The following is a 13,761-nucleotide window of genomic DNA, read 5'->3' on the forward strand; positions in this document are numbered from 1 at the left end:
GAAACAAACAACTCCCACTGCATTCTATCAGACCATGCATGTCTATACCAGTAGGAGAGTTCATTGTTTTTACACTAAACATACATTTTGCCCTAAAGCAGCATTTGTGTAACATATGCTTCTTTTAAGGAACAATTTAAGGAGTCTTAAAAAATAGCAGAATAACCCTTATATATATTGAAGAAAAAGTAAAAAAGTATCATACAATATTAAAAAAATGACTAGGGAGAAGTGAACAGACTTACGAAGGAATATAAATTAAGTATAATGCCATCAAAAGCGTGTTCTCTACCTGTGTAGCGTAACTGTGTAGTTTCTTTTGTGTTTTTGTCATTGTTAATGATCTATGTTATGGTACCATTTGCATGATTTTAAAATTATATTACATGATGTTGTTGTTTGTATTTGGTGTTAAGCTGTTAGGTATTGTTCAATTTATTAATTATATACCCAGTTAAATATAATTTTTAATGTTTTGCTTTAAATATCTTTCAAATGTATTCTCATGTATTTTTAAAGATGCTAAAGTCCCCCTAAAATATTCTTGAGTCCCACATAAAAATATTTTGATGTATAAATCTTTTTCTTTTTGTAAAAAAAAAAAAAAGATCCAAAAGGTAAGAAAGGCTTTTAACAAAGTATTAATCTCTGCTGGTATTAACAACAACATATTTTCCGGACTATAAGCCGCACTTGTATTTAAGCCGCATAATCTAATTTTAGAAAAAATCAATTTTGTACTTATACAAGCCGCACCTGTCTATAAACCCATTGAAACATAGTTAGCAGAAGAGATCAGACGCAGACTTCTACCAGCTTTTTTTTTGGTGGTAATATAACATTTACTGTAAGGTTTAACATCGTAAGGCACATTGTGAACGGTGATTGCAATAACAACCTGAAGAGTTTGTAAGGCAGCGAACTGATTTTAACGTGTAAACATCGACTGGTCGTTTATTTTCTCTTTATTAAACTCATGTTTCAGGTTCAAGCATCAGCACATAAACACACCCAACCACATTTTAGACATAAAACTCACATTCTGACTTCTGGAATGACTAAAGCTCAGCATTTAGTGACATTTTAGCATTTGACCTTCACTGTTGATGTGATCTGTAAGACCGTATGTTGCTCACATCAGTGACGCCTGATCCATAAAGGTAGCCATGGCGATATCCCCCCACATTCGTGAGTGCTGAGAGTGATCTGGACCTTATTGTAGACATTGAACCACTCAGGGTGATGGTCCATCTTTTCTGCTTGTAGGGCTACTCTGGACATGACACCAAAGGCCTGGTTAAAGTCTTTAGAAATGAATCCTTTGTAAATGGCATCTCAGCCCATGATCTCCGCCCACTGAGCGTTGTGTAGCAGGGGCAGCAGATGGGCCCTCTCTTCCTCTGTCAGACTCAAGATTTTACTGGTCATACTTGCAGAGTGTTTTCATGCAGAGAGATTTTCCAGCTCCCTCCTGTTGCACAGTTTATTTAGCAGTTCAACTATACAATACGCCACTTAATTATACACTGAACCGAAGATAAAGCAACGAAGGGAGGTCTTCAATCACACACACAACCTGGCTTATGGTGTGCAAGTGCAAACAGTAAATAAAGCAGTAATTAAATACATCAACAACCAGAACTCTATAAATAGAACACTAACAATGAAAGTTGCAAAAGATAACATTTACAACGAACAAAAACAGGGTTAACACCAACCTGAACCCACAGACACACTGCCACAAAGCATGCTGGGAAATTCCCACACTGACCCTCCCCAACACGCTACACTACCTTTGCTTTTTTTTAAAAACAGTGCCTGTGACGCGGCAGTAACATTTCTGCTCGAGCGCCCCTAGCGGCCGATAGAAAAAATACATAAATAAGCCGCACCGTAGAATAAGCTGCAGTGTTTAAAGAGTAGGAAAAAAGTAGCGGCTTATAGTCCGGAAAATACGGGTAGTTATGTCCAAGCCCCACAGCAGAGAGTCCAATGGAACAAAATGAACAAAATGCTGACCAAAAAACAAAGTGAGTATACTTCTCACCCAAGTGGATTATGGGTTGGGAGGTGTTCCTGTTTCACACCGTTATGGTCTTGGAGCATTTTATTAGGTCTTCATTCAGGTTTTGGCATTCAAAGAAGACTGACAAAACAACCACTTTAGATTCTGGAATCGTTCTTCATCCTGCCACATTGGTGACCCCACATTGAACATGTTCAAGGCAACAGAAGACAGTGTCTCCTCTTCAGCCATGTCCTCCTAGCACCAACAGCCGAGAGGTTTTTCCCTGTATGTCAAGCTTCCCGAGTCCTGGCAGAGTAACCTGGCTCTATGGTTTCAGCACATCAAAGTGCTTTTACAGCAACTCAAATTAATCTTTATTTATATAGCATCTGTTACAGTCAAAATTGTTTCTAGGCGCTTTCCAGAATCCCAGGGCCTGACCCCCAACGGGCAACAGTGGCAGGAAAATCACCCCTTTAACAAGATGATCCGAGACGGAAGGGGGGAAGAAACGGCTTAAAAAGAGGAGGTGGAGGAAGATGAGACACAGACATTACCCAATTACACAGGAGGAAGACTTGTCAGGAAGATGCGGATGACACCCACCAGAGTTCAAAATAAAACAGGACGTGATGAAGACAGGGACAAAAACCTGTACAGGAGACACTTAACACTGGTCCTGACAAATGCTCGTCTGGTCACTGAATTACCAACATACTGTTGGAAAAGCCTGAATTTTTTTCTTGTCAATGTTTAGAATAAATAATGATGTAGTATTAAAATTTACACTAAATGAATGTCCGTCAAGGCCACCTGGGTTTTTTTTGGATCAGAGCCTCAGACTTGGAAGACTTGTTTTTTTTCAGCAGTTCGACACCAAAACATGGGTAACATTTATTGAGTAACCTGTAAAAGCATTCACCCAGCCCTACGTCTACCACATGGTCCCCATGTTGGCCCATCTGGGCTGGGTGTATAATAAAAATAGTTACCTAGAAACAAAGCAGAGACCAGACACCAGTCATTTTCTCAGGTATTGTGAGATGTCTGAGGAGGGTAGACGGAGAGAAAAGTGTCCGTTAGCACGAAAGCTGCATTCATTAATTACAAGTTCACACAATTGCAAAATATTAATAAAGAAAAGAAGCAGTAGCATCTTTTTGCCTTCAGACACTTTTACCTTCTTTATGGTCTGGGTGAGGAAATTTTCACAGTGCTGCATCCCTGTTGTGAACAAGTCAGTATTTTCACTAAGTAGTTCCAGGAGGATGGAGCCGAGTTGCCAGACGGTGGTCGGGCCAGTTTCATAGGTTCCCTGGTGGTTAAACTCTGGAGGCCTAAAGCAAAAGGTTCCTGTGAGAAAAGAAAAAGGTTTTGAATCAAAACTGAACACTGAAAAGCTCCAAATCAGAAGTCGGCATGAGTTCAGCCGTACCAGCATAGCTGTGATATCCCGGCGTCACAAAACAGCCACAACCAAAGTCAATGATGCGCACTCGAGGAATGCGCCAAGCATCATAGAATTGGATGAGAATGTTTTCTAGTTGTAGATCAGAGTAGAAGATGCCTGCCTTATGTATTTGAATTGCAGCTTCTACCAGCTGCCTCATGAATTCCTGATAGATAGAAAGAAGAGTTAAAGAACATTGCCAGACAGTGGGGCGGCACGGTGGTGTGGTGGTTAGCACTGTTGCCTCACAGCAAGAAGGCCCCGGGTTCGATCCCCGGTTGGGATTGAGGGGACTTTCTGTGTGGATTTTGCATGTTCTCCCTGTGCCTGCGTGCGTTCTCTCCGGGTACTCCGGCTTCCTCCCACAGTCTAAAGACATGCATGATTGGGGATTAGGCTAATTGGAAACTCTAAAATTGCTGTGAGTGTGAGAGAGAATGGTTGTTTGTCTATATGTGTTAGCCCTGCAATTGACTGGCGTCCAGTCCAGGGTGTACCCTGCCTCCGCCCCTTGTGCTGGGATAGGCTCCAGTCCCCCCGCAACCCTCAGTGGAGGAACAAGTGGTAGAAAGTGAGTGAGTGAGTGCCAGACAGTGGTCGGGCCAGTTTCATAGGTTCCCTGGTGGTTAAACTCTGGAGGCCTAAGCAAAAGGTTCCTGTGAGAAAAGAAAAAGGTTTTGAATTCAAACTGAACACTGAAAAGCTCCAAATCAGACGTCAGCATGAGTTCAGCCGTACCGGCATAGCTGCGATATCCCGGCATCACAAAACAGCCACAACCAAAGTCAACGATGCGCACTCGAGGAATGCGCCAAGCATCATAGAATTGGATGAGAATGTTTTCTAGTTTTAGATCACCGTGGAAGACGCCTGCCTCATGTATTTGAATTGCAGCTTCCACCAGCTGCCTCATGAATTCCTGATGGACAGAAAGAAGAGTTAAAGAACATCCAAAGATATTATCAGAGTGAGCTCTGCAGCGGTGGGAGGCGGTCCACCGTAACATGATAGCCAGCATTATTACCTTAGCCAGGCCTTCGTCTATTTGGCCATTGTTGTACTCAAACAGGTTCATGCAGTTCTCTGGCCTTTCCATGATCAGTAGGACTTCATCATCCAGGTCAGTCCATGCTAATGGTGATACGACTGCATTTCCCCCAGAGTCCCCTGCTGTCATCACCATCAGTATCATCTCCAGTGGGGCGCAGTGGAGCTCACCGTTTAACAACTGAAGAGAGAAACACAAGATGCTCATCTGTGGTTTACTGCTGGTCATTAATGAAAACGGAACAGCTCCACACTAAGTTCAACAGCTGATGGTAGGATCAAAGTTAGCCTTACCACTGACTGGTACGTGACCAAGGCTTTATTGATGTGCTTAATTGCCACCTGCAGGAAAAAATCACGTGTCAAGGAGATCAGTGATGATTATATGTGTATGTGTGTGTTTGGTGTGATTTAAATAAAAATACAAAAAATAAATCGTCCCTTTTATAACCGCAATACACCGTTCCAAAACCTCCTTCTCCCAGCTCTGAAACTTATATGTAGTGTTTCTCATATTTTTCTGCAAATACAGATTTACTAGAGCTGTATTGCACGCACACACGCACGCACGCACGCACGCACGCACGCACGCACGCACGCACGCACGCACGCACGCACACACACACACACACACACATACCCTCCACAATAACTTCACCTCTGCTGATGGGCACCAAGACATGCTTGTGCTTTGCTGTGGTTGATGGCTGCAGCTCAGGAAAAGAGAACACATTGTTGGGAACCGTCACTGATTCAGTCTTCTGTCTCTTCCTGGGAGCTTCTGGGTATGACTGGGCCTTTCTTTTTCTGCCCCGGTTTGACATGTCCTTCGGTCCCACTCGAGTAGTGCGTTTGCTGCAAACCATTGTGTCCTGCCGTTTGCCTGCACTCAGAGCTGACCTTCCTCTTTTTGCTCACCACCCTACTGTCCTCTGATTGAGCCAAAACCAGTCTGCTTTAAACTTTTGTATAAATGAATCAGACCAGCATGAAAAACATGGATTTGGCTTTGGAAGAGACGCCCATTTCTGCTCTGTACGACAGCTCATCAGCCAATTTTGCACAGTTGTTAGTTGTTATATTGAGCAGGGGAACTTTGTTGACTATACCTTTGTCTTTGACTATACCTTTCATGCCATGATTCTTTCATCCATCTTGACTTTGATGTCTTCATGTATGTCTTTCAAAATGGCTTTAGTATTTCTTTAATGTTTTGACTCTGAACAAAGTCTATATGCTTTGATCCCAGCCATTGTTGTGTTTTGCGTGTCTATTCAAGGTAGTTTTCTTTATCAGCTGGACTGTTTTTCTTCTCTTTTGAAGAGGTTTCACCTTCTATTCAGAATGCTTCTTCAGTTCTGAACTTGCTGGGTACAAAATATAGCCCTTTTGCAAGATTTGGACGACCAGTTTGCATTTATGGACAGAACCAGCTTGTGTTGGGAACAATGGTATTAAAAGCTGAGCTGTAATGGGACGTTATGGGGGATGTTGCTGCTCAGACATTTGTCCTGTTGTTCAAAATGAAAGAATGTGTAGCAGTACCTGCCCCCAGCTCGGCCAGACACGTGCCTCTAGTTGGCAATCTAGCCGAATAGTCTTTGGGGGAGGCTGTAATAGGCCCTGCCTGCACACCACTCGGTAGAGCATAATATAAAATAAAACATTATATTAATTAAAATAAGCTGCTGGTAGAGTCGGATTGGGTGAGTCAGTGGGGTTGGAGGTCAGTAGGTCAGCATAGAGCTTATGAAGGTGGCGATACCTGTAGATGAATACAGAAGGGGGGGGGCAGAAAAACTACACAAGAGATAACATCACTAGTCTACTTTGTGAGGAGGAGAGGAGAGGAGAGGAGAGGAGGAGAGGAGAGGAGAGGAGAGGAGAGGAGAGGAAAGGAGAGGAGACCATGACCAGTGGGGTGACAGAGGCCTGTCAGGTGATCATGTTTCTGGACCCTGGCAGCCTTGGCCTATAGCAGCATAGCTAAGATGTTAACCTAATGATTAGACGACCCCCTAAGTATGATCATTTGTCTATCTAGGATAATAACTGGAACTACGGAATTAGTGATAATAAGCTTTTTCAAAGAGGAAGGTTTTAAGTCTAATCCTAAAAGTAGAGATGGAGTCAACCTCCCGTATCTGGGCAGGGAGCTGGTTCCATAGCAGGGGGGCCTGGTAGCTAAATGCTCGGCCCCCCATTCTACCCCTAGAGCCTCTGGGGACCACTCTGAGAGCAGAGTGGTCTTTTGGGATAATAAGGTGTCACTAGCTCCTCCAGGTAGGATGGAGCTAGGACTCTGAGGACCTTATAGGTCAGAAGAAGAATTTTAAAAATGATCTGTGAGTTAAAGGACAGATTTTGGTCAAGATTCTCCACAGAGAGACTAGATGCTAAGGAGATGTGATCTAATCTATCCCTGAGAGGTTCAGGACCAACCACAATGACCTCAGTTTTTCCTGAGTTAAGGAGAAGGAAATTTGAAGACATCCAGGACTTTATGTCTTTAAGACAGGTCTGGAGCTTCACTAACTTCTCTCTCTCCTCTGGTTTCATGGATAAATAAAACTGAGTGTCATCAGCATAACAATGAAAATTTATTCCATGCTGCCGAATAATGTTCCCTAAGGGAAGCATGTACAAGGTGAAAAGGATTGGTCCAAGTACAGAACCTTGTGGAACTCCATGGCTAACCCTACTGTATGAGGAGGGAACACCATGGACATGAGCAAACTGGTATCTCTCAGATAAATACGTTCTAAACCAGTCTAGTGCTGTCCCTTTAATCCCAATCACATGTTCCAGTCTCTGTAACAGGATGTTGTTTGCTCTGACGTGAATAATAACTTTACTGAATTTACGTTTACGTCTCGCCAGCAGCCATAAATTTGCTTCTATGTCGCCCGCTCTGGCCCCCGGAATGCACTTAACTATGGTCACTGGAGTCGGCTTCACGTAGCGCAAAACAGAGTCGCCAATTACCAGAGTCGGTTTCTCAGCGGGTGTGTTGCAGAGTGGGGAAAAACAGTTAGCCACGTAAAGCGGTTGGTGGTGCACCGTGGGCCTTTGGTTTGGGCTACGCTTCCTACAAACCGTCACCCAGCAGCCCTGGCTAGCCGGCTGCTTGGCTGATGCCGGGGCAAAGCTAGCTGTAGCTACACTAGGCAGCTCCGCAGCAGCTACCTTCTCCTGGCTACCTGATGCAACTCCAGACAACTCCAAGCTGCGGAACCGTGGCTCAAGCTCACTAAGTCTCGCCTCCAGAACCATTAATAAACTACACTTTCTGCACCTATTCCCTTCACTCAAGGAGGCAGAAGAGTAACTAAACATTTCACACACTGAACAGACACAGGGTGAGACACCGGGTGAAACAGATGGTGAGGCCATGCTAGTGCTAGTGATCGGTCGAATCGGCGGAGTCCTGTATTTGTTTAATATGAATTATTTCTCCTTGTTATCGAGGAACTAGAATTTTCCGATTATTCGGTTTTAAATAAAGTGAATCCCACACACACCGTGCACAGTGCACCAATGAACTCTATTGAGAAAACAGGAAGTGATGCAATACGTTACCCAATGGAAGCCACGTCTCTCTGTTTGTCAAATTTGCAGGGAATCAATGCAGATGACTCTGGGTTCCATTGTAGTTTCAATTAAAGGGGCAGAGTTTCTGTGTGCTAACGGTTTACTGGTGGATGTTGCTAAATGTAGTTTAATTGATGCTGAGTATTTTCATACTTTTTCATGCCACACAGAGGGATCTGGGCTCTTTCTGCACACTAAATTCTATGCTTCATATAATAATTTTTAGTGTTTAGTGGATTTTCCATTGCTGAGAACACTTGCATTTTCTGCTATGTTGTACATTTCATCCCAACTACTGATGTGCTGGTTTTTGCAAATCCACAGCGCCTTGATGCCTTTAAGTTGGCTATGACACAGGGAAAGTTCACCACGATGGAGAGTTTGGGTATAGTTAAGTGTTCAAACAGCCTTTACCCACCATACGGGTCAATGCGGTGACTTTAGCTGTCTGAACATTGTCACTGCGCATGACCATTATCACATCCCATACATTTTTTCAAAGGTGGATCTTGTTCCAGGTAATAAACAGGTTCTAACCCAGCAAAGTACCAGGTTGGACCTGCAGGAGCTTTTGGGCATGGTAAATTACTACAATAGCAACTTACAAGGCCCTAAGGTTGTTGTTCAAACTCTGGGTTGAGTGGACTCCTGAACAGACCCAGGCAATCAGACCCAGGCATGAAACCAAGTCTGCCTTGGTAAATGCGGCGCTCCTGGCACATTCTGCTCGATGGGCATCTATAGCTCTTGCAGCTGATGCATCAGAAGTGGCTTTTGGGGCAGTGGTTGAGCAGCGTGTGGCCGGTGCATGGTAATCCCTCACATTTTTTAGCCGTGGCAGGATAACAAGCACAAATACAGCATTTTTCATCGGGAGTTGCTGGTGTATTTGGCTATGCAACATTTCTATTTCCCGATTGAGGGCGGCTCTTTTACAGCCAACAGCAACCATAAACCATTGACATTTGCTATGTGCAAGGTAACTGAGCTATGATCTGCTCGTTAGTAGCGTCGCCTCGTGGCCAATCCAGCTCGAGAAGGACTTTCTGGAAGACTTCAAACATATACCTAAGCTCCTTGGGATAGGCAAGGTTCACTGCATAAATCAGTCCAACAAGCATGGAGCAAGCTCTTGGGAAGTTACCCAGAGCAGTCAGAACTATCACAATACCGACATCATCTGGATCCTCTGATGTACCGGTCCTGATGCTGTAGATTTTCATCTTCTGCATGGCAAGGTCCTGTGACACAGTGTCAAAAACACAGCTTATCTCAGACTGTATAGCTAAAGGAGAAATTATGTTACACATACTACACATATAACCCTGTTTGAATACTTTCACCGCACACAAAGTACTTGCAAAAGCATATTTTTATGACTAGTAAGTTAAAGAGTATCCAATTAGCTCACCCAGACATTGGGTTTCCTTGAGTGTTAGTTTTGGGTAGAGTCTCTTATGAGTGTTCATGTGCCTGTGCGGTCGGCTACCTGCTAGCTAGCATGCTAAGATGGAAACCCAGGCCGAAGTCTACTAGTAGAACTAGAAGACAAAGTTTAGCTGATATCCTAGGCTGTTACACATAGTATAACATTATACTCTAGGAACTGATGTTAAAATAATTGCATTACTTTTATATTTTAATATTATTTTAATGCTAATATAATTTCAAATTGCAACACAGCGAAGTTAACTTGTTTGGAAACTTAAAATAACTAGAATCTATGTGGAAGTGGCGCAAATTAATGTTCCGCTACTACAGAAATTTGGTTATAAATTGTTTGTAAAATACCAGCAATTTAACTGTTCTTACCTTTGGGAAACGGCAATGCGTGAAATCTGTAGCAGATGGGGAATAACGTCCATGTGGCGGGAAGTGACCCAAAATGCACTGGGCTTAAGTGTAAAAAAGTGATTAAAACCAAAAACCTCCCAACTAGTAGAACTGATCAATTTTTTTGCAAATTTGGCCTTTCTCATAAAATACTATTAAAATGTACAGTGGTTTTTAGCTGATTTTATTCAAACAAAACTTAGTAAATTTCAATCAACAATTCATTTAAATTTGTTCAATTTAGCTCAGTTTGATTCACAACTGGACATAGTCTTTTTATTATGTATACATTATGTAATTAAAAAAAAAACAATTTTTATTAATTGTTAATAGATCCCAATCCCAGTTTTTACAGTGTACAGTGATTAACTGATTTGAGATTATCTGTCAATAAAGTCCACAGTAGTTGGTACAATGTTGTATCATAACCAACAAGGTAATTCAGCCATCCCACAATAGATATATAAAAGATTTATTGGCGTTATTATTATTAAACATGCAGTCATTATCTTACACAACGTATTGTAACCTCTGGATAGCTTCGGGAGACAGTATATTAAAATAATGTTGTCGAGTGTGCACTACTTTACTCCACATTTATTTAATATAAAGTAAAAAAAGGTACTATGAATGTTCTTTGAATTTGAAAATCATCAAAACAACCTATGTTTTGGATCCTATTCTACTGAATGCATTTTATTTAAATGCTGATAATTCTACTGAGGGGCTGGATAGCAATTAATGTCGGACAAGCTTGTCAATCCTTTTAAACATATATCTTAACAAAAGTCTGAAAAACAATACCCTGCTTATTATGTTTTTCTATTCATGTCCCACCATTATAGAAACCTCCTGCTTTCTCAACAGAGAATGCACAGTGGAGGATGAGACCACATGGTGAGCTTGTCTTTATCTGGCCCAGCAGGGGTGCCACTAGTCATTCTATCCTTTCTCTGAAGCACTTGTCAGAGGACCACTTATCTGCTCACCCAGAGCAGTAGCTGGCTTTCTGTCTAGGTTTGTCCTCTCTCTCTCCCCACACATTATTTCATTCAAGTTCCTTTGTGAACAAGAGTGCAGGTTAATACCTGCTTTATTTTGCAATGCTCAGGAGCATCTTATCGCATGCAGGCAAAAATAGTCAATATTGGCCACGGAAGGGAGCAGCTAGGCCAGTATTGTTTGGGAGGTGGCTAAAGCTGTGCTAACCGCTGACAGGGTGGCAGCCTTATCTCAGTCTGAGCAGCCACAGCAACCTTTTCCATCCGCTAGCCTACTTAGCATTTTGCTCTTGAAAATACATGGATACATTTAGAAATAGCGTTTAGGCTGACAAATGATCAATGTCTGCATTGTACATTCCAAATGTGCTATGTTCTCCTTCAGGAAAAGATACATTTATTAATATTCTATTGATATTGAACAGCGAAATGGAATCACACACTACATTGCTGATTCAAAGGAGCTTAATATTCTATATTCTATTCAGGTGCATTGATCATCTTTTCTTAGTTGGAAAAAAAACCACACACAATTTCTATTTATTAAAAATGATTGACTGGTTTTCATAGCCATTATTCAGACAGATATGCAGCAGATAAATACAGCTCAGTGCTTTTTTACCAAACGTATTTAACAACATTGCAGGAAAAAACAAACAAACAAACAAAAAAAAAACTAACTTGTTTTAATAAAGTTTTTAATTAAAATCAAACTGGGTTTTATGTGAGAGCATTGAGCATTTTAAACTGTCAGAAATATTAAAATGCATTTAAAATTGCAAGGCAACTATGCTGAAAAAATGAGTAAAATCTTTTAATTAAATTCCCTACAGTTGTCATTAGCATGTAAGCTTCTAACATATTGGTCACCCAGTACACTGTAAAAAAAAACAACACTGTAAAACAAAACACTGTAAAAAAAGAAAAAAACTAACTTTTAAAATAAGGCAAGCGATTGTATTGGTCTATTTAAGTTGAGTCAACTTTAAGGCTTTTTTAAAGTAGAATGAAAATTATTTTATTACTTTACATGAGCTCATCAAAATCAAGTTGAGTTAAATCAAAACTATTGATAATGTCTAGTTGGGTCAATTAAGAAAATTGAGTTTGTCCAACTATTTTGGTGAATAACCTGAAGTACATTCATCTCAATTAATTATTTATACTGTAAAATTTATCATTAAAGCACATCAAGGATAAATAGACTTTCTAGCGAAAAGCAAGAATTTCAAATGAAGAACAAGCTGAAAAGACATTTTAAATATTTATTTTAAAATGTTTAATTTCTGGCATAAATATAGCCATACTGTACAAAATTCAGCATAACAAAGATGGCACAGCGGTAAAAGTCGACCGACTGAGCAACCGAGCAAGCGCGCACACACACACCTGCGAACACGCACACACACACACACACACACACACACACACTCTTCATCCTCCCCCTCCCTCGGTCTGGCAGAAACTGGCTCAGATGCGTTGCCACAACACTTAATTCTTAAAAGTTTAGCTCCATCTTAAACGTGGCCAGAAATGTATCAACTTAAACACAATGAACATAGAGTCAGTGCAATCAACTCAAAACACTCTTGCCAACCACCGTGACAAACAATGTAAAAAAAAGAAAAAAGGCAAATCTCACACCCTCAATGTGGCAGCAACTGTATTAAAAAAAAACCATCAATCTCAAACTAAAAATAAAAATTCCAACTCAGCTTGCTCAGCAAATTAGTGTACTTGGATGATGGTTTGGGATGCATGACGTTCATGCCAAGAAAGAGCCTCTGATAGACTTCAAATGTTTGCATCAGTTTTGCAGGATATTTCAGCTCAAGAGCATCAGTCCAGATCAGCTTTTTACTTCGTTCCTTCAAACATGGGTGTTCCCTTATGACAGCTTCTGTAACTGTACATCGTTGTGCATCATTTGGGGAAAAACGTTTCTTTGTACAAAAGGGAACCATCTCTGAGGTAGTTTTCATTGTTTTTTTGAAGTGCTATTTCTGTGTTGGATGCAAACTTCAGAATAGGAACCTCAGCAGGCCATGGCTTGTGTATTCCAGGGCTGCAGGGAGGGAGAATTACTGTGTCATCCGAATCTGGAGAGGCAGACTCACTAGATGTTGATGGTAGAGACTCATCTTCTGCCACAGAGAAGGAGCACTCTGAGAGCTCAGATTCATCAACAGTTGTATAAACAACTGTTGATGAATCTACTAGAATATATATATATGCAGAGGATGTGGGAGAAATGGGTACTTCGAAACCCCACATCTTCACTGACTAAGAAGCGGCTCTTAGATCAGTGTTCGAATATCCACAATAAGAAGCTGCTTTCACAGCTAGAGATTGACGAGGCACGGCGGTGTGCCTCACCCACGGTACAAATATGCTACGGCAAGGGGAAACCAGGACGCCAGGTCAGTGTGGGAGTGATTTCATCATCACCCCCCAATATCGAGATTGGGTACACAGCCCCAATGACAGACGGAATTGGGACAAGGGCAGCTGACCTGAGAGAGAGAATCATGGAGTCCTGGGGGAACTCAACTACCTCCCTGACAAGGCTAACATACAAAGTACCAGATGAATCTCTACTGGAAGACATGAACACGGCACTGTCAACCATCCCTACCACTACCATCACTGAGACCAATCAGCTGATGTATTCAGCGGCAACGGTTATCCTACAGATGCTTGGCTATAAGATGAAGAGCATGAACAGCCATAAGGAGCAAATGGCCCCATGGAGGAGAAGGCTAGAGGCAAAAATCATGGCAACACAGAGAGAAGTCAGCCTCCTAACAGAGCTAAGTAGAGGCGTGAATCCA

The 13,761-nt window shown here is 41.7% G+C and overlaps 1 protein-coding gene across 2 annotated transcripts; it reads right to left on the reverse strand.

The window, feature by feature from the left end:
• Positions 1-3,619: 3,619 nt before the first annotated feature.
• LOC130524919 (uncharacterized) lies at positions 3,620-5,430 on the reverse strand. Of its 2 annotated transcripts, XM_057031477.1 has the most exons (3): positions 5,164-5,430; positions 4,483-4,847; positions 3,620-4,377 (listed from the first exon to the last, which is right to left on the reverse strand). In XM_057031477.1, exons 2-3 carry the CDS (start codon positions 4,732-4,734, stop codon positions 3,856-3,858), a joined length of 774 nt encoding a protein of 257 aa, XP_056887457.1. In that variant the 5' UTR covers positions 4,735-4,847; positions 5,164-5,430; the 3' UTR covers positions 3,620-3,855. The 2 variants fall into 2 exon arrangements, with proteins under 2 accessions (XP_056887457.1, XP_056887458.1); XM_057031478.1 differs by lacking the exon at positions 5,164-5,430 and having other exon boundaries at positions 4,483-4,897.
• Positions 5,431-13,761: the final 8,331 nt, after the last annotated feature.

This window comes from Takifugu flavidus, chromosome 4 (genome assembly GCF_003711565.1).
Source record: "Takifugu flavidus isolate HTHZ2018 chromosome 4, ASM371156v2, whole genome shotgun sequence".
In the NCBI taxonomy this organism is placed as follows: Eukaryota; Metazoa; Chordata; class Actinopteri; order Tetraodontiformes; family Tetraodontidae; genus Takifugu; species Takifugu flavidus.